The sequence below is a fragment of the Capricornis sumatraensis genome, chromosome 8 (assembly GCF_032405125.1).
Source record: "Capricornis sumatraensis isolate serow.1 chromosome 8, serow.2, whole genome shotgun sequence".
In the NCBI taxonomy this organism is placed as follows: domain Eukaryota; kingdom Metazoa; phylum Chordata; class Mammalia; order Artiodactyla; family Bovidae; genus Capricornis; species Capricornis sumatraensis.
In genome coordinates, this window is record NC_091076.1 from 101,578,498 (window position 1) to 101,600,412 (window position 21,915).

Here is a 21,915-nt window from a genome sequence, read left to right on the forward strand (position 1 = left end):
CAGAACCCTTGGAGGGACAGAGGGCAGAAGGTCACACTGAGCTCCCAGGGACCCGGAGATGGGTACAGATCCCACCCGTGTGAGTGAGGCTGACACGCAGGCCCAGCCGCCAGGGAAGTGTGTGGTGGCTCTGGCCTGGAGGGCCCGGGGCGGAGTGAGCTGCCCTTGGCACCCCTGAGACTACTAAGCTGCTTCCCTTCGTGATGTTCAACTTGTCCTTACAAAACACTAGCCGGGAATGAAATCTGACATTTAAAATGGTTGTTTTGAACAAATTCAACATGTTCAACACTCCGGCCAGCAGGAAGTGGAGCGGCTGTCCTTACATGGCTCCACAACAGGACCTCCTCTGCCCACGAGCCCCAGGAGGCTGCTCTGCCGCACAGAACACTGAAACAGAAGGTTCTGGGAAATTAACAGGGAGGAGTAAAGGTTGCCAGGAAGCCAGACAGAAAAGAAATACAAAATGTGAGAGGGCGCATCGAATTTTTCATTTTCTCTCCTTCAAAATGAATGAGGAGCAGGACTACGAAATTTATCACAAACCTTTAAAATACAAACAAGGCACCATTACCATGCAAACAGCAGGCACAGCGCTGTCCATTTGTAAGAGCGTGGGGCTTGTGGCAGAGGCCTGCTCAGGCAGGTGAACTCGGAAGGGTCACCCTTCTGCCACCAAGTCCCTGGCGCTCTATGAGCCAGCCCTCCCTGTGGCAGCATGGAAGGGTGCCCCCTACAGGCTCTATCCTGAGGGAGCACTCCTGAGGTGAGGAGATAGGCACAGGACCCCTGACCAGTGGCCAGGCACTGAGCCCACTGAGTACAGTCACCTCTTCTCAGAGAGCCCCCCTCCCAGAGTTCAAGACTTAAAGACTGGTCCTCACAGCTCCTAAGAAAGATGAAAACATAACTCTGTGCTTTACAAAGGTTGCGAGTCAGTGACTCAGTCATGTTCAATTCTATAGCCTGCCAGGCTCCACTGTCCATGGAATTCTCCAGGCAAGAATACTGGAGTGGGTAGCCATTCTGTGCTCCAGGAGATCTTCCTGACCCAAGGATCTCCCTGACCTGGGTCTCCTGCATGGCAGGCAGATTCTTTACTGTCTGAGCCACCAGGGAAGCCCTTACAAAGTTTACTCATTGGTAGACACACACGGAGTTGGGAAAAAACCTTGGAAATTATCAATGCAACTTTAGCCTGCTGGAAGGTGAAAGATGAACTGACCCTGCCCCTCAGGAGACAAGATAAACTGCCTTCCACCATAACATTTGCAGTCTGCACAACCAATGGCCCCAGGATAAATGACCCACTTGAAAATCAATATTCCTTCTTCCCAAGTTACACATCAGCATTGAATCTCCCTTGATTCTCAGGTTCCAACAACTAAAGACCAGTCTTCCCATTTGAAGGTTTTCAGCAAAATGACAGATGCTTGGGGATTTTCCCATTAAGTGATCTCACCAAAAAAGTTAACCTGTATCACAATATTGCACCTCTGGTGGGAACCAAATGAATAAAATGCTACAATAAACTGGTTTATCATGCCTTATCACAATCACAACCACACTACTCATCTCACTAAAATCTTTCAAATCACCTCTATGATCTTATGTCCAAACTCCAATTAGTCAAGGAGTCCCATCTCTGCCCCATGAAACCTGAATGAATATTAATATTTTTCTCTAATCTGTCATCCACTTGCTATGCTGGCCCCCAGACACACAGCTAAACAAAGGTGAGGGCGAGTGAAGGACATGACTACCAGGGAGACAGGTTCACCATTAAGATGAACGAGCCACACACAGAACTCTACAGAACATCTCTAAAATGGGAAAACAAATTACCATTCAATTTCAACTATGAACTCTGTACACACTGTCAAATACCTCAGAGAAATAAACTTTGAAAATGGCATGAGTAGAAAAAATGACGTGGCAGAGGGGTTTTCAGTGGAGGAGATGACTGGACACCTCTGGAAACATCAGAGCTTCTTCAGGCGCACAACCAAGCCACAGCTTGGGAGCCTCTCTTCCCGAGGGTGGCCCTGCCCTCACCTCAACCACTGAGCCAGGTCAGGTCCCCTTTGCCCCTGACTTGGACATGGCCAATTCTGTGGAGTTTCCCTGAGCTTCTTCTCTTCTTACCCCTGAAAGACTAACAACTCTTCTAACTCAGGGTGACTTCACCCCGTGCACACAAAGGGGAGTCAATGAGATGTAATGGAAAAATGACAGGCGCCTGGGGAATAGCTGAGCAGAATCTGCTCTCAGGGCTGGAATCCTGGGAAAAGTAAATGGAGATGATGCTCCTTACCTTCCCAGGTTAACGTGAAAATCCAGGCCCTATGAATTATGCTCTAACCACAGAGAAAGCAACACAAAGGACATCTTCCATCCCTCCCATTCTCTTGAGCATACAATGAAGGGGAGCCGCTGGCAGGCTCTAAAGCCTTCACTGGGGTACGGGGGTAGTGCTCTGGCCTGTCAAGCACTTGATCAGGAACACAAGAGGAACCTTACATGATGTATTCCTTGCTCCCAGTCACTTCTCCTGGTTTGCTGTGATCCACCGGTCAGGAAGCAACAGTTAGAACTGGACATGGAACAACAGACGGGTTCCAAATAGGAAAAGGAGTACGTCAAGGCTGTATATTGTCATCCTGCTTGTTTAACTTCTATGCAGAGTACATCATGAGAAACGCTGGGCTGGAAGAAGCACAAGCTGGAATCAAGATTGCCCGGAGAAATATCAATAATTTCAGATATGCAGATGACACCACCCTTATGGCAGAAAGTGAAGAGGAACTAAAAAGCCTCTTGATCAAAGTGAAAGAGGAGAGTGAAAAAGTTGGCTTAAAGCTCAACATTCAGAAAACGAAGATCATGGCATCTGGTCCCATCACTTCATGGGAAATAGATGGGGAAACAGTGGAAACAGTGTCAGACTTTATTTTTTTGGGCTCCAAAATCACTGCAGATGGTGACTGCAGCCATGAAATTAAAAGACCCTTACTCCTTGGAAGAAAAGTTATGACCAACGTAGACAGCATATTCAAAAGCAGAGACATTACTTTGCCAACAAAAGTCCATCTAGTCAAGGCTATGGTTTTTCCAGTGGTCATGTATGGATGTGAGAGTTGGACTGTGAAGAAAGCTGAGTGCCAAAGAATTGATACTTTTGAACTGTGGTGTTGGAGAAGACTCTTGAGAGTCCCTTGGACTGCAAGGAGATCCAACCAATCCATTCTGAAGGAGATCAGCCCTGGGATTTCTTTGGAGGGAATGATGCTAAAGCTGAAACTCCAGTACTTTGACAACCTCATGCAGAGCTGACTCATTGGAAAAGACTCTGATGCTGGTGGGGATTGGGGGCAGGAGGAGAAGGGGACGACCAAGGATGAGATGGCTGGATGGCATCACGGACTCGATGGACATGAGCTTGAGTGAACTCTGGGAGTTGGTGATGGACAGGGAGGCCTGGCGTGCTGCAATTCATGGGGTCGCAAAGAGTGAGACACGACTGAGCGACTGAACTGAACTGAATCCATAGTACATCCTGTGATGTCATCTTTCTCACCCACTAGACTCTGTGCTCCACAATGGCAGGGACCATACTTGGTTCTGCTCAGACTGTGAGCTTGGAATAATCCTGAAAAACATTGTTGATGAATGCATGGACTAATCAATGAATCAATGCCTATTCTCCCTATAAGACTTGGAGTCCAACACTGGTAGGAACCATTTTATTTTCACACCCACAGCAGCCAGCAAAGTGGAATTTGTTGCGCTGAACCAAGTAGGAACGGTTTTCATGATTCTGCCTCTCCCACTCTTTGACCAGCACAGTGACTGGATTTGTGGTGGCCTCACTCAAACAACAATGACCCTAATGCTTCCAAATTCTCCTGAAGACCCCAGAACTTTATCTTGGGGCCTCTTCCAATCTCCATGTCATCTCTGATGTCTTCCACTGGGCTAGACAGAAAGGGAACAAGAGTCTTCTTGAGTTCAGACCAAGGAGAAGGAAAGAACAATAAAAATGCTCTATTTCTATAAGCCAAATTTGGAGAAAAGTATTTCTTCTTTAGGTAATAACAAAGGCAACGTTCCTAGTATTCCATGCTGAAGGAGACAGAAAACAGTTTTCTCTGGAGAGAATCACTACAAATAACCAGCAAGCCCTCCTTGCTCCGCACACCCCAGGTCCCATGAATCACGTGGTGACAACACTACAGCACAGGCAGAATTTTTAGAAATAAAGATCGGAAAGAAAGATAGTGAATGGCTTTGAGGCTTAACAGACAAGCAAGACTCCTTCCATGCTTCCTATGAAGATTTTCCTCAAGTTTTTAATGATTTATATCACTTTTAAAGGAAAATTTTATTAAGATGAAATAAGAACAGTAGTTAGGAGGCACCCTAATAATTAGACAGTGTCTTCAATTAGCTTCCCTGCCTTGCTGGGTTCTCCCTGGGAAACCTGCAAGTCTTTGATGTGGAACAGCCAGCAAACCACTAATTAGGATAACAGGCTGGAATTCCAGGCCCATGGTCAACAATGGCGGAAGTGTTTAAGAGACTTGCTTTCAAATATCTTAACTGACAGAGAAAAAGAGGAAAGAAAAAAGGGAGAAATGTGGAAAAATACTGGATAGAAGGAAGTCTCCATGTACGCAAAAAACAAAGCAAAACAAAACTTTCTGTTCCCTGAGAGGGGTAATGCTGATTAAAGCTGTATCAATATTCTGAACATTCATTTATAAAAGCACATTTCTCCTTGTGAGAAAAATTCCAGGTCCTTCTGAAGGAAATGAACACTATAAATTTATCTCAGGCACTTTACGGTTAACAACCCACATTATTATAAATGCTCCATCCTCGAATCAAGCCAGCTTTGAACAGCATGATTCCTTTAGAGACCTGGGCTCTTTTCTCTTCCTCATCTCTTCATTAACCGACACTTCCTAAAAACTGCCAAGGTCAAGGATTCTGAATACTGCTAAGTGCTTCTTAGAAGATCAGCTGGGAGGGAGAAAGGGGAGATGGTCAGGGAGGGAAGGAGGAAAAAGAAAAGGAAGGAGGGGAGAGCAGGAAGGCAGAGAAAGATGATGTGGGGAGGCGGAGCTAGGGAGGAGGAAAGAAAGAGGAGAGGGGAGGAAGTGGAGGGGCAGCAGCAGCTTTGTGGGGGAGGGCCTACCGCAGCACCTGAGGCAGAAAACCAATACTGGGCATAAAAATGATTTTCTCAGGTTTTGCTTTTGTCCCTTAAAGAGGAAACAAAAATGAACACAGCTAAATGCACTTGTCCTCAGAATTAATATGGATCGGTATTTCTTGCTATATATCATGGAGAAGGTAGGGTGAGTTGCCTCCAACGCCCCTTTCAGGGAGCCGGGAAGCCTAGACCATTGAGACTGAGTGAGCCAGCAGCTGTCCTGCAGGAGACTGCACAGGAGAAGGGCGGCCTTCCAACAGGGGCCCTGGCCCAGCAGCAGAGCCATCAGGACCAGGGCAGCAGCTGGGCCCCACCTGAGAAGGTGAAGATGCACAGACACAGCCAGCAAGGCCCTTCCCAGGCAGATCCTAGCAGCAGTTCTGCACATCGCACCAAAAGACGCACAGTCCTTCTCAATGGATTGTCTGCGGACAACAAAAAACTGTACACAGCCAAATTTCCATTCTCTCATTCCCAGGGACACACAGAGCAGGAAGAACAAAAGAACCCAAACCAGCCAAATAAATCCGAAAACCAGTGCTGAGCCAAGGAGACGTGAGTGCCACAAACAGGGCAAGTTGACCTCAGGCCAATTAGGGTCTTGTCCACACACACATAGACACACACACACACACACACACACACACATATGCACATCACTCTTCAGAAAACAAGCACACAGCTTGGCCAAGACAGGGCTGCCTCTGCAAGATGAGGGGGTTGTCATCAGGGAGGGACTCGAAGGGGTTTTAAAGCCACAAGTCACTTTCTCTTCCTTAAGCCCAATAATGGATAAGCAATTAATTTGATTAATTTCTAAACCATGCATGTATTCCATAATAAGCACAAATGGCCTACCTCACTCCCCACCGCAAAGGAAAGTATATTATTTGAGAGGAAAATAATGCTCAATATCTAACCTAAGAATTCATACAAAGACAACCAAACATCTCCGAGCTCATTTATGTTCATATTTTCATGTCTCCAGAGTATTTGGAGAAAACTGTAAATAAGATTTCTCTGCAGATTGCCTGGCTCTGCAAAGAAAAACAGATGATTTTTGTCATTTTGTCAATTTAGAACTGCTTACAAAATATAACGGAAAACATAACAAGTACCTCATGACCTGCAAATCCATTCCTAGGTATTTACTCAAGAGAAATGAAAATATATGCCCACGCAAAGGCTATTACATGAACCCTCCAGCAGCTTTGTTCACTGCAGCCAAAACTGGAAAAAACCTGCATGTGCATCGGGAAGAGGATGGGGAGACAGGTTTGAGTCCATCTGTGAGCTGAGACGCTGTTCGGTAGTAAAGGAGAAGGGACTGTGGTAAGTGCGACAATGTGGGTAAACCTCAGAATCATTATGTTGAGTAAAAGAAGGCAGACACCAAAGAATACCCACTGTGTGAACATTTGTATGGAGGTCAAGGAGGGACAAAAGTAATCTATGGTGACGGATGGCGGCTGGAGAGTGGTTTCCCCTAGCCAGGAGGAACTGGCTGGGAAGGGGAGTGAGGGAACTCTTTGGGTGATCCAATGTTCCACATCTTGTTTTGAGAGGTGATTAAAGGGGAGTGTACAATTGTCAAAACTCATCAAACTACTAAGAGCTGTACATGTTACTATATGTATTTGCGTGCGTGCTAAGTGGCTTCAGTCATGTCCGACTCTGTGTGACCCCATGGACTGTAGCCTGCCAGGCTCTTCTGTCCATGGGGATTCTCCAGGCAAGAATACTGGAGTGGGTTTCCCTGCCCTCCTCCAGGGGATCTTCCTGACCCAGGTATCAAACTCTTATCTCTTGCATTGGCAGGCGGGTTCTTTACCACTAGCACCACCCAGGAAACCCTACTGTATGTAAATGACATCTAAAAATAGCTTGTAAAAAACTTTGTAGCATGACATGAAAACGAGATATTCTAATTTTTTAGAGATTTAAAGACATGAAATACATAAAACTGAAAACAAGACAGACTTTTCTGTGCATCTCCAAATCTGTTGTTCTGACTGTGAATTACTGAGCCCAGTGTTCAGGGCTGGGAGTCCCGTTCTGAAGTCAGGAGACTCCGGACAACTCTTCATCACAGCCTGTGCCTCAGAACCACACAAGATACCTATACTGGAAGGACCCAAAAAATCAGCGACAATGTAAGAACCAACATGGAATGACAAACAGTATTCTCAAACTGGATTCCAGAAATCCACTAGAAAAGAGAAGGGGGAAAAGTTCCCTTTCACAGCAGCAACAGAAACTTAGAAGAATCTTTGTGAAGAAATCAAATCATCAGACCTCATGGAAAGACATAAAACAAGAACAGAACAAATGGAAAAGCATACCCTACTTATGGTTATAAACTCGCCAGTTCTTAAGTTGGTCTATCAGTTCAGTACCATCCCAATCAAAATCTCAACACAACAGTGGTGAAGAACAGGCCCTGGTGGAGTTGCCATAAACAAGAAGAGTTCTGGGGCCCCCACCTTCCCTGAGATGCACACGGAGTCCTTGCTGACCTCCTAGTGCTGTGACTCGGAACCACTCTGCCCTCCGATTTGTTTGGCTGAAGACTCCAGGAGCAACCCTGACTCTGAGCACAAGTCCCTTTCAATCTACCCCCCAAATCTCCAAGCCAGCCCCATGGGATCCCTAACGGGCTCAAGCCAGAGCATCACTATCTCCATCTGACTTTGGAGCCCCAGAGCTCAGGGCTGACACAGAAGGAAACAGACTGAAGTCAGGTGGGCAAGCTGCCCCTTAGAATGTGTGAAAGATGAGCAGGGAGCAGAGATGAACTAGGGGAAGGCTGACGAGGGTGAGAGGGACAAGCACCCTCCTGTGGGGAGTGGGCTGGCTGGAAGGAACATCAGACCAGAGGGTGGCTGGGGTGGGGGTAGAATGTGATCCTGTTTTCACTTGCTAGTTTAAGCAGGCAAGTAAGCGACACCAGAGCCTGCGGTGGGTGGGGCGGGTGGAGAGGATGGGAAGAGGGGACTGATGTAGCAGTGGAAGGAGGCGTGGGGCGAGAAGGTCCAGGATTCCAGGGCAACAGGCAGAGCCAGCCAGTAGCCATGGTGGAAAGGGGCTTCCCACACCATTAAACTTCACGGAGCCTGTCTCGCAGTTCTACTCCTCCAGGGGTGTGGCTGTAATTTATATCAAAGAGATGCTCCTACTTCACAGAACATAAAAAGCCACAGGCTGAAAGACGTGCCACTGCTTGACACATCACTAAGGGGAAGATGTTGCCGACCACACTTGGCACGATGTTTCCTTATCAACTGGAACTTACAGCTAGTATTTAGTGAAAGAACTACTGTAAACTGAATTGGGCAGGTTTATCCTTTATCACCCCTGTATGTACCTGAAAAGAAAAAATAAGCCATAGCCACTGACTCGGGTATTCCCACACTTTCCTTCACAGAGGCCCGCTCTCGGTGACCAAAGGTTGGGAGTGGGGGAGATTTGACATCTCCATGATGGTCTCTGGGCTTTCCTGGTGGCTCTGCAATAAAGAATCTGCCTGCCAATGCAGGAGCCACACAAGATGTGGGTTTGATCCCTGGCTCAGGAAGATCCCCTCAAGGAGGAAAGGACAACCCACTCCAGAATTCTTGCCTGGAAAATCCCATAGACAGAGAAGCCTGGCGGGCTTCAATCCATAGGGTTGCAAAAGGTTGGACACAACTAAGCATGAACTCACACACATGGTAGTCTCTGGGGGTCTTTCAGGTCACTGATTCTGTCCTTAGCACTCCTCATCCAGGACTCCTACTCGCTCCACAAGTGGGCCTTTTGGTTACTTTCCAAAACACTAACTGCTGTCCAGTCATGCCCCATGTCAGTACTGATTATAACACACATCCTGATTCCAGAGATGTTAATGTGAAGAGAATGAGCGCCTTAGAACTGACAGCTGATATCATCATGGAAATAGGTTATAAGGTGGAAGGAAATTTTCATCAAAGACCATGAATAATTGAAGAATCAAATGGAAATTATAGAAAAGAAAAAATATAATCAAGAATTTGGGAGGTTGGCTAAATAGCAGATTGGATACTGTAACAAAAGGGGATTTGAGAGTTATGAGACAGGTCAGCAGGAAATATCCAGAAAGAAACACAGAAAGAACTAAACCTGAAAACAACCCACTGAACAGAAAAAAAACATGGGACACAGGGAAAGGACCAAACATACTCTAACCGAGTGCTAGGAGAGAAGGGACACAGGTGGTATCTGAAGTGATACTAACGAAAAACATCAAGCCTTGTGATCAAGAAGTGCCAAAAAGGATAAATACAGAACCCAAGAACACCTCAGCGAAATTATGAAAACCAAGAAAGAAGCTTTTAAACCAATGTTGGGTGGGGGAAACCTCAGAAAAACAAATATTAAGACTTATAGCCAACTTTTTAACAGAAAGCCTGAAGATGAGGGGGAAACACTTTTAAACTTGTTTAAATTGGAAAAAACAAAATCAAACCACTACCAACAAAAAGCCTTTATTTACATCAAAAGAAAGAAACTGCTATAGAATTCTGCACCCAGTTCCAATCCATGGTCCAAGGAACTAAGATCCTACAGGCTGCACAGCGCAGCTAAAAAAAAAACAACAACAACAAAAGAAACAAAAACCACTCACCTCTAAAAAGATCATCTGACTTTAATCGTTAATACAGACTTTTCTGTTTCATTAGATAGATAAGAATAAACCCATGTTAGAACAAGAGCAATTTAAAGCTGAAATGAATTTTAGAGATTTATCCAAGGTCACAATTATTCAGTGGGATTAAAACAGTTCTCCCAACTCTCAGGCAAATGCTGTGCTGTTAAGGAGTTATCATTAATTAAAGAACAGCTTTTGTAAAACAAAGCAATTTCGTTATGGTGATGGAGGCAGGAACACCCTCTCTCCACACTAAGCTACCCCAGACTGCACTCCCTTTGAGTTCCATAGCAGTAACTCTAGGGAAAGTACAGAAAAGTAGACACCACTAGTTAGATGGTCATCTTCCTGTAAAAAGGACTGTAAACTGATGCTCACTTCCATTATCTGCAATTCTCATCACTGAACTGGGTGGTCACTTACCTATTTTTTATGTATTAAAAACAATGACTTTCTATATTGATGAAAATACTAAACTTGTAAGTAAAATCACCATTTCCTCTCATTTGAGGCTATACCAAGAACCTACTGCATTCATCCAAAGTGGCTCTTTACCCACCTGTAACCTACAGCCAGCTGCAATCTACACTGCACATACACACCCTCAAAGTACCTAGGCCACTTGAACAGGTATCACTTAATTTTAGAATGATTTTAGGATGATTAGCCCATCTCTATTCTTTGGGCAGCAATCCCTTTAAGACAGGCTATTATCTTCCCACTACAGGATCCCAACCTAGACCGCATATTAAAAACCAGAGACATTACTTTGCCGACAAAGTCTGTTTAGAAAAAGCTATGGTTTTTCCAGTAGTCATGTATGGATGTGAGAGTTGGACTATAAAGAAAGCTGAGTGCTAAAGAATTGATGCTTTTGAACTGTGGTGTTGGGGAAGACTCTTGAGAGCCCCTTGGACAGCAAGAAGATCAAACCAGCCAATCCTGAAGGAAATCAGTCCTGAATATTCATTGGAAGCACTGATGCTGAAGCTGAAACTCCAATACTTTAGCCACCTGACACGAAGAACTGACTCACTGGAAAAGACCCTGATGCTGGGAAAGATTGAAGGCAGGAAGAGAAGGGGATGACAGAGAGTGAGATGGTTGGATGGCATCACCAAATCAATGGACGTGAGTTTGAGCAAGCTCTGGGAGTTGGTGATGGACAGGGAAGCCTGGAGTGCTGCATTCCATGAGGTCACAAAGAGTTGGGACACGTCTGAGCAACTGAACTGAACAGGATCCCTCACATGAACATTTAAGGTGCTATCCATGACCAGTGTTTATTTTTTTTGAGATGCTTATCTTTTTTTTTCCTTAGAATATTCAATAAAACACTTTCCTTCCACTAAGACAACATCGTAATTTCTCATCAGTTGTCTTAGGTTAAATGCCTGTAACAAGCTTATTATTTCGATGCATGGAGTTGATAAACAAAGTTAAAGGGAACAGATTTGCTGAGCAGAGACCTCCCAGCACCATCCCCCGACACACACTGCCTCAGGTGACTATATAAACTGCACTGCCCTAGGGGTGCTGCCCTCAGGGCAGTGCTCCCCACTGTACAGCTCTCAGAGGGACCAGCCCTCCCCATCGACTTAAGCGAATCTCTATGGAGAAAATGAAGGCTGCCCCCAAGGTGTAAAGGGCTGAAGGAAGGCCTCAGGCAACAGCCTCTCTAGCTGCTCACATCACACACACACACACACACACACACACACACACACACACACACACACTCTCTCTCTCTCTCTCTCTCTCTCTCTCTCACACACACACACACACACACACACACAGAAACAAGAGAGGCCAAAAGTGGCAGCACAAACTGCATGTGGATTTCACAAAGCCAGTAACATGTGTCCTTCTGCTTCACACAGTCCCACTGCTACACTAAGTGATACTTGGAGAACAGCTATTTTAAATCAGATGCCTATTATTAAAGTCACATGAGTCATGATTTTTAAATACAGGGGATAAAGGACTTACAGTAAAAGTCTTCTTTAGCATCTACCCCAAACTCGCCATGGCAAATGTTTTGTGCATCATTTCGGGGATTACCTGTGTAACTACGTGTTGGTGGGACAGAAGTAATCAATAGAGCAAGATGCCACAAAGCAAATGGAGATGGAGAAAAACTAAGGCAGCCACAGGCTCATCTCCCATCACATTCACTCCAGGGCATTTGAACGAACGGAAGGATGGGCAGATCAAGTGATCAGGGACCAACCGACCAATCGATCTACTCATACATACACACAAACACTTCCATGTACACACACATCACACACACCTACACTATTAATTTGATGAGAAGAAACAGCTGAATTTCTCTAAGTTACACATGTATTTTCTAAGACTGCTGAATACATTTTCTTCTTGTGCTTTGCTTATTAAATTTATCATATTTCAGTACCTTTTCATAATAGAAGTCAAACAGCCTGAGAGTTCTGTGTTCCTCCAAAGTTTGAAATCTTCTGGAGGAAGAAGTGGGAGAAGACCTCTGTGATAACGTTCTCTATTTCTTCTATATTGATTGATTGATTTTGAGTTTCTATCTTTTCTGAGGTCAGTTACGGACATTTGATTTTCCTAGAAAATCATGCCTTCCACAAAGGTTTTCCAACTTATTTACAAAGTTTTGCAAAGTGCTCCTTGATGACTCTTTAAATTTCCTCAAATCTTGAGCTATTTCTCAATTATCTAGGTTCTCTCCTTGATTTTTATTGAAATTTGGCTGAAAATTTTAAAAATCAAAACAAAACATAACTAAGAATCCATCAAGGAACCTACCCTACATTCAGATCTTTAAAGGTGAAACTTCTGGGGCTTTTCTGGTGGTCCAGTGGATAAGACTCCACACTCCCAATGCACGGGGCCAGGTTTGATCCCTAGTCAGGGAACTAGGTCCCACATGGCACAGCTAAGAGTTTGCAGGCCACAACTAAAAGATCTTGCATGCCAGAAAGACCTGGCAAAGCCAAATAAAACAAATATTTTTTTTAATAGAGAGAGAAACTTCCTTGATGACACTGACACAAGTCCTATATGACCCTCTTGGTTGGGCCATGTGCTTTACATCCTGTTCACAGCATTATTCACAAAAGCCAAAAGGTGAATACAACCCAAATGTCCTTCAATAGATGAATAAACGAAATGTGGTCTAACTAACCAATGGAATTTAAGTCACCTATAAAAAGGACTGAGTCACTAACACATACAGCAACATGAACCACATGGATGAACCTTGAAAGCATCACACTAAGTGAAAGAAGTCAGACACATAAGGCCACATATTATATGATCCCATTTATAATGTATGCTATTGAATTTTATCTTAATTTTTAAAATAAATATCTACTGTATATCACACTAACAAGTAACTCCTTGACATTTAAGAGGGGCTATTCAGAAGCCTTTGTGAAGCCCCAACTCACATATATCACTGTGACATACGGTTTAACCCTGTAAAATGAAATCAAGATAACAGGAGTGGCCATTTCACTATAATCCACTCTCATGTCGCCCTTGATCAACACTCTGTTGTTTGGCTGGAATATAATTTGACAACTCTTCTCAGTTACACATGGTGAACATACGGTGGGCTCCCTGCCATCTCTAAATTTCACATTCCGTTCTTTAAAGCACCGCATCTTCTACTTTCTGACTTAGAACCAAGCACTTCCTCAGACATCTTTATCTCCATCCTCGCACATCCTCCAGAGCTGTTTACACAGGGCTCTGCATCCTGCGCCTCCAGGTTAACTCGGAAACAGCCTTGCACATGAAATTTGTGAATGCCGAGCTGTGGTTTTAGTCCTCAAACTGACAGCATTTGGTCTTCATTTGCAATCTGTCACACACAGAGAGATAACTGTCTTGTTAAAAGGAACAAGAAGATGAGAGACGATGTCTGGGAATAGCTTGTTAAGGACAGAGTTAAGGCTGTGTTTGTCTCTGAAAAGTCGATCCTTGAGGTAGGTCAGTTCATAGAGGAGAGTGGGGAAAGGAGTCAGCCAGGCAGGAGAGGGGACCTGGAGAGAGGGGGCACCCCTGGGCGATGTACTTCACTCAAAGGGCCTCCACTCTCAAGGAAGGTAGGGATCTGCCCACAGCACTGAGGCCCCTCCTTCCCCCATTAAGCTTCCTTGCACATTTAGGTGACTGTATATAGTCCATGGGGTTGCAAAGAGTTGGACGTCAGTGAGCAACTTTCACTTTCACATTTAGGAATCTTAAAAGTTGAATAGCAACTTCTCAAAGTGACATTTCTAGAAAGTAGCAAAGCCAAAATTCAACAACCCCAGGTTCTCTGCCTGGTGACAAGGCCATGAACTCACCCCTCCCCAGAAAGAGCCAGAGTTCTAGTCTCATGACAGGCAGTTTATCCTCCAGATGGCTGCAGAACGATTTCCTTCTTCTTCTCTTATAGTATTTGTTGTGTTTCTGAAAGAATGCCCAGGTCAGACCTGTGAATGCTGGTGGAGGGATGGCCAGGTCTGTAAGCTCTCTTAGGAAAATCAATGGGAGATAGAGTTGGTAGGGGGAGTCTGGAATATAATTTGACAGCTCTTCTCAGTTATACATGGTGAGCATACGGTGGGCTTTGCAGAACCTCAACTCCACATCCAGAGGCTGTTTCCACTCCCATGGCCTCTGGGAAAAGGGAAAGACAGGAGGTATGTGGGCAGGGCTAAAGAGGACGCGTTTGGCTGATGAACATAAATCAGAATTCACACTGAACACGGTACATGCAAAAGCTGTCAGGTGAGCGGTGATTGAAAAGAGGGGTGAAGATGAAGTCTGGGAACACTGTCAAGGCCAAAGGAAAATATAAATAAAATGTTTGTCACAGGTACAAATCTTAATGTTCGGGGCAGAAAGGACTTAGTGAAACTGTCAAAACACAACAGTTAACCCCAAGAACACCAGAAGTCTTTGTCTACACTGTCATGCAAATTTAATGAGTACAGGATGCAAAGTGCTTCACACCAGATACTGAATTATGTAAACTGTGAGCCATCCATCCACAATTCTGCCTTTGGCTATGAGTCCTCCTTTGCAGTCTGTCACAAAAACACCAACAAGGTGGATAAAGCCCAACCTTGGGACCCAAGAAAAGGAAAGGGCCAATGAAGGCAAGCAGAGGGAGAGACGGCTGGCCTAGGGGACAGCAGAATGGGAGTGACAGTGTGACGCTGGCGTTAGGGCGGCCCTCAATCTGCCTTACGGGGCCATTTTCACTGGCTGAACTGCACTGTCAATTTGGGACTTGCATCATGACGTGACCCCAAGCACAGTAACTACAAGAAATAACCCACCTTGGTCTATTCTACAGATCTCTTCAGAGCACCTCCCAAGTGGGAAACACAGCCCAAACTTTCTTCTGTGAGTTTTTTAACTGGCTCTGAAAATCACAAGAAAAAAAGGAACCCACATGCATGAGGTTTTCTGCTGCATCCCAGTACAGAACACATTCCACAGCACTGAGGGGGCAGGTAAGGACAGTTGTCTGATTAAGAACACCTGCTGCTCTGCCCCTGCTCTCACCCCCAATGGGGCAGGCACCACAGCCTGTGGGCCACAAGCCATGTGACCACCCCAGGAAGGAGGCCAGCAGGGGCAAGTCACCCAGCAGTACAGTGAGCTCCAAAGCCCGACCCAGCAAACTGAACTGAGAGCCCATTTCCTAACACTCACCAGTTTAACGGTCAATCCCCAAAATGCCTGGCAGCTGAATTCCTCCTCCCAGAGGTGGGCAGGCTGAGCTGTCAGCCTCATTTCCGGGAGCAGTCAGGAGCCTAACTCCAGCATCCTAACCACAACCCCACCAGGAAACACTGCTGCACAGTGTTAGGGTCCGCCAACAGCAGCTGCACCTAAACCCCAAAGATAAGCCAACAAACGCACAAAACGTGAAGAACGCTTTCCACTGGCCCTGTCATTCCCCTCTTCCTCCAAACTCTCTCCTCCACCACAAGGTAGAATCATGGCTACAGTTCATTTGCACATGTTCTGAGAAGATGCAGGCAACTCTGTGACCAACACTGAAGGAAAGGGCAATGGTCACTTAAAACACAACAATTATCTCTGCTTTGATGATGGACCAGGTGGTGGAGGGTCACTCTGTTCCAAGCAGATGCCTACCCCTATACATACTCCGCCTGGTGGGAAACACTCTGAAAATGTGTCTTTCTAACAGCAAAACCAACTTTCGAACTTTCATCCCTTGACCACTTGATAGACTTGAGAGGCACAATGAACTGAAGACAAGGCTGAAATTGAGCCTCTACTACATGCCACGCAGCAAACGTCCTGCATGTGGTACCGAAGAACAGTCCCCAGAGGATTAACTGAGGTTGTGGAGCACCTTGGCTTCCTGGAGCCCCAACAACCGCTGCACGAGTCCCCAAGGCCTGGTGGAGGAGGGTGTATTGGAGCAAAGCGCCACAGGGCACTCTTCATCCCCTCTCACAGATACGCACACAGAACGGCTAAGTCAGGGTCATTTCAGACACTTGCTGGCACTGGAAGTCTTGCTAAATGCCTTCACTTACCTTGGAAGTTATGAATATTCCCACTACATTTGTTTTCAAGCCACCCAGGAAAACAGCCCAAGGAAAGATGCTGTGGTCTTGATGGTGGTTTGGAAACTCTTTGGGGAAAGAACAGGAGAGCGACAGGACCCTTTGTTTGCCATCTTCCCCTGGCCCTAGTGCCTAAATCACACCTTGTACTAAACTGCCAGAACCCCCAATTTGTTAGTAAGTCTTAAAAAGATATATTCTTCACTGTAGATGCTCAGCTTTATAATCTCCTGATCCATCTCCCAATAAAGCTTTCAGCTGAGACTTATGATGAACTGAGTGAGGTTTATTTAACTGCAGGATTTTCAGCTGAAACAACAGTTGGCATTTTTCCTTCAAGCTCCCGTAGAAACACAAATTTATGTACCTACAAGGTAATAAGGCAAAGTCTTAAATTTAATCAGAAGAAATATTTCACCCATGGCAAACTGATAAATTATTTAGAAAGGGGGGGCTCAATCGGCCTGGCAAGGAAATCTGGGCCAGATAGTCTGGAAGCTTCAGACAAAAACATCATCATCAAGGTGTCTCTAAACTCCTTCTTCACCCCAAATCACCTTTATCAAAATGTTTAATCTTGAACAATCAAAGCCAGAAAAGCAGAAGCTTTCTACTAGGAGGAAAAACTAGAAGCATTTTAACACCAGGAAGGAAATCAGCTCATCAAGGTACCACTCTGATGACACTGACAGGTTTCCAGTAGTTTATTCTCTGCACTCCCTGGAAGGGAGGGAGATGGCAGGATTCCCCAGCCTGCTCCCTTCCACGGCAATGTGGAGGCCTGCGAGGACGTCCACAAACACTAATGAAAATGACCTTATTTCCAGTGGCCCAACCTTTGTGAGTCTTGCAGTACAGGATACAGAGAGAGAGAGAGAAAACCAGATCTATGGGTATTGACATCAAAGGTCTAGAAATTTAATAACGTTCCCATTGTTTTATTGCAGATGCAATCAACCTCTCTTTATTACTGCAGAAAACTCGAGAGCCCTGTAGAGTGCAATAAAGTGGTGTGTGTTTCGCTCTGCAATGTTTCAAAGGACCCTGATTTATAGTTAGAAACCAGGCGCCCACACGTAAACATCTGAGCTCGGTGACTGCCTTATGTTTTGCGCAAACTCTATGAGGCAGCATGAGGCTGCCACCACACTCTGAGAACCACCCCATCGGATGCCAGGCCTCCTTCCCTCCTGTAAACCCACATGAAGGTGTGCAGGGCAGAGAAGTGTGCACTTGCATCAGGACACGCACCATTACTGCCCAGTGCATGTGGCACAGCCCCATGACCGACACCAGTCAGTCAGTCAGGTATCTGGCTGCACCCTTACCTTAGGCTTGTCTCTGAAATACACAAGTCCCACTAACTAACTGTTTGTAGCAGAAACACTGTAAACATTTTATAGTACTTAAAAATGAATGTAATGGTCTTGGCATTCAAAAAAGAAAACATTAAGTATTCATTGTTGTGGTTCTGCTTCCTGAATGCAGGCAAAAAGATACCATCCTGTTGCATGAACTGCTTCTTACTAGGCTACAGCTGATACTTTATTCCAACTCTACTTTATAAACCAAGCCAGATGGAATTCTACCGCACTAGTATATTGGCACCTTTGTCAAGGCTTCCAATAATCTGGAAACATTCTCCCTCACCAGCCCTTTGAACCATCTCTCCTTCAAAAAGTTACTTTGGAGATCTTGAAATCCCATTAACTTTAACAAATTTTCTCAGACTAACCACCATCCTTCCAGAGGACTACACCCCTTTGTACCACTGTTGGACACCTGTGTCCTGGGAAGGTAATTTCTCAGTCCTATGTGTGATTCCACACTGTCATTTTTGGCTCTGCAATCATTTCTCTCTATATAAATGCAGCCTGCCTTACATGCTAATGCCTCTTCCAGATAGCATGGAAGAGCTTTGCTCACAGACAGTAATTTAGATTAAAAATAATAATGATCCTGCTTTAGAAGATTCCATTTACTGTCAGCTAGCATGAACTCGCTGATACCTACCAAGCTAAACTAATAATAAAAATAGCAATAAATCAACTCTTAGCACATGAAAAAAAAAAGTAAATCACACCAAAGGGAATAAACATAAAATGCCTTGATATCTTAAACATGCATTCTGAAAGACTGTATCTTCTATGTAGTAATTCTTTAAAAGGAAGAAAGAATTAAACCAGCAGAGACCTTTCCTATGAAGAATACAATCAGTAGATCTGAACTGATCTGGTAATGTTCTTTCTTAAATGTGTCTAGCAAAGAGAAAAACAGGAAGTCAAACCCAGAGGAAGGTCAGAAGCAGCTAAGTCAGAAAGGCATTCTTTACATTTTAGTAGTGCTGGCTCTCAATCTTCCATCTGCCAGGAGCATCTCATCTTCCAGTGTCACCTGCGCATGTTGTCCCACATGGACCATAAGGTGTGTCTGAGCCTCTGAGAGCACTCACCCCTAAGTGCCTGTCTAGCCGGGAGTACTTTCAAAGTCCTCAAAGAAGCTATTTTCTACTGATAACACCAGGCATCTCAACTATTTTTAAAGGACCACACCATCTAAATCTTACTGGTCCTCATCCAAGCCCCAAACACACTGCACTCTAAAGAAAAATGCTACTGAATTTTTGTATAAGCCATCAAGAGTAACAAATCTGAGGGAGGAAAAAGCAAAGCCTTTAGACATAGATGAAACTCTCTACCAAGAATTCTAAATTCTTGTTCTAAAGAACAAGAATCCAAGAGGTTTCTCGGGTGGGTCAGTGATAAAGAATCCACCTGCCAATGCAGGTGACCCGGGTTCAATCCCTGATCTGAGAAGATCCTACACGCCACGGAGCAACTAAGCCCATGCACCACAACTATTGAGCCTGTGCTCTAGAGTCCCAGAGCTGCAACCACTGAGGCCGAAACTTCTGAAGCCTGCCAGCCTAGAGCCTCTGCTCCACAACAAGAGAAGCCACAGCAATGAGAGGCCCACACACTGTAACTAGAGACTAGCCCCTGTTCTCTGACACAAGAGAAAGCCTGCACACAGAAATGAAGACCCAGCACAGCCAAAAATAAATTTAAAAAGAAAACGAACAAGAGTCCAGTATCACTGACTTGACAAGTTAGAAATGCGAAGCACAAGGACACACCTGAGGCACAGAGATGTTGCGTGACATTAGTCACCTGACACCGTGAGCAAAAGCAGAAATTACCAAGGGTACCATCACAGGCAGGAATATATTCATTCCTGGCTATTCTCTTCTCTAGGAATGTAAATAATCCATGAGGAATTCCCAAATTCCAGATCACATGGATAAATGATCCACAAACAAAACTCCTAAGCAGGCAAATGTTCGCCGGTTCTCTGAGATGTTGGCTCCCATTAGGCTCATAACCCTAAAAGTAGAAGCAAAGGCCCACAAGAGACACGACGGCAGCACCGCTCGCTCAAACCCCCACCCCCCATCCCATTCCATCCTGTAGAAAATTCCAGAACCAGCATCACAGAAAGCTGTATGGAAAGGAACCTCCATAAACACCCCAGATTTCTAATTTTCTATTAGAATTATTAAATCTTCAAACTAGTTAATGAGAAAGACTAAAGAAAATAGGTCTTTGGGTGGTTTACAAATAAATTCAGATCTTAAAGGCAATTTGACACAGTTATATTCTATGCCATATTTCTTTCTTTAAAAAAAGTTTAAGACATAGGCAACAAAAGACCCAGTAATTGGTAACTGCCTCCTTAAAAAGAACCTTATCTTTTGATTCAAAGACAAAGCATATAATAGGTGTCATCTTTTGAATGTTGACTGCTTTTTTTCTCAACTATTTGAAAATTGAAGATGGGAGAAATAGCTGTAACTAGTTGAGGTTACAGAGTATTACTGAAAATACATTTCCTGTGCAAAATAAAAACTGCGATTTAAGAGGAACATGAAAAATACTTTTTTCCTAAACATTTCATGGGAAAGCTTAGGCAAAATAAAAATTAGACCATCCAATTCAATGACTCACACTAGGGCACGTGCTTCCTTATGAATCTGTGAAGCACGTCAACAAACAGAAGAGGGAGGCAGGCCTGCCGTAGGGAATGTCCAGTCACTGGATTGTACGAGGAGAGAATCTGGATTCAAAGACTGTTTAAAAGCAAGAAACTATATTTCTCTGTAAGAAAGAAAAAGGAGAGCAAATAAAGAGCTTACCCTTGGCTGCCAGTTCTCGTACTGCTTCTGTAAATTTGCACCAATGGTTTCCAGAGCTTTCTGAGGACCCATGGACAGAGGATCTGGGAAAGCAATGAGAAGGAGAAAGTGTTTTATTTGTTCATTTCCTCCTCGCTAAACCTCTCTTTCAGAGTTTCCTCTTAGACAATTCACTTCAAAGTCACCTTTGACTAAAGACAACACAACAGAGCCTGAGGTTTACCTGTGTTTAGCCTGACTTACAGAACTACTAAGCCTCCTTGGGAGGCTAAGAAACCACAACTCTTCATCTTTCTAGGGAAAACTGGTTTTATTACTGGTCCCGTGATTGTTTCCTTTCATCCACATTTGTCATTTTAGCACCTATGGTTCTCTTGATGAGAATGAAAGAGGAGCGTAAAAAAAGCCGGCTTAAAACTCAACATTCAAAAAACTAAGATCATGGTATCCAGTCCTATCACTTCACGGCAAATAGAAGGGGGAGGTGGAAGCAGTGACAGATTATTTTTGGGGCTTCAAAATGACTGAGGACAGTGACTGCAGCCATGAAACTAAAAGATGCTTCCTCCTTGGAAGGAAAGCAACGACAAACCTAGGCAGTGTATTAAACAGCAGAGATATACTTGCCAACAAAGGTCCCTCTAGTCAAAGCCATGGTTTTTCCACTAGTCACGTACAGATGTGAGAGTTGAACCATAAAGAAGGCAGAGAGCTGAAGAACTGATGCTTTCAAATTGTGGTGCTAGAAAAGACCTTGAGAGTCTCTTGGACTGCAAGAAGATCAAACCAGTCAGTCCTAAAGGAAGTTAATCCTGAATATTCATTGGAAGGACTGATTCTGAAGCTCCAATACTTTGGCCACCTGATGCAAAGAGATGACTCATTGGAAAAGACCCTGGTGCTGGGAAAGCTTGAAGGACAAAGGAGGAAATGGCAGAGGATTAAATGGTTAGGTAATGTCACTGACTCAATGGACAATCTAAGCAAACCCCAAGAGATAGTGAAGGACAGGGAGGCCTGGCGTGCTGCAGTCCATAGGGTCAACAAAGAGTTCAGACTTAGCGACTGAACAACAATAACAAAATGGTGTAACAATGCAAAAGGAAGCAGAAAACCGTTTCAACAAATAGAAGCCATCAAATAGCTGGTTATGTCCTGTGTGTGAAGACCAACAGAGTAACTGCCAGAGCTAGTCTGAAAGCCTCTAACTCCTGTACCCTCACTTCACACAGTGACCTTGCGGTCAGCGCTCTGG

At 44.5% G+C, this 21,915-nt stretch overlaps 1 protein-coding gene across 2 annotated transcripts in view; it reads right to left on the bottom strand.

Annotated features, from left to right (window-relative positions):
- RPTOR (regulatory associated protein of MTOR complex 1) overlaps window positions 1-21,915 on the bottom strand; it is a 321,928-nt gene that overhangs the window by 221,253 nt on the left and 78,760 nt on the right. For both annotated transcript variants that reach the window (XM_068976432.1, XM_068976431.1), the window contains exon 3: window positions 20,661-20,743. In XM_068976432.1, coding sequence (XP_068832533.1) covers window positions 20,661-20,743 — 83 coding nt within the window. The remainder of the gene's footprint in view (window positions 1-20,660; window positions 20,744-21,915) is intronic.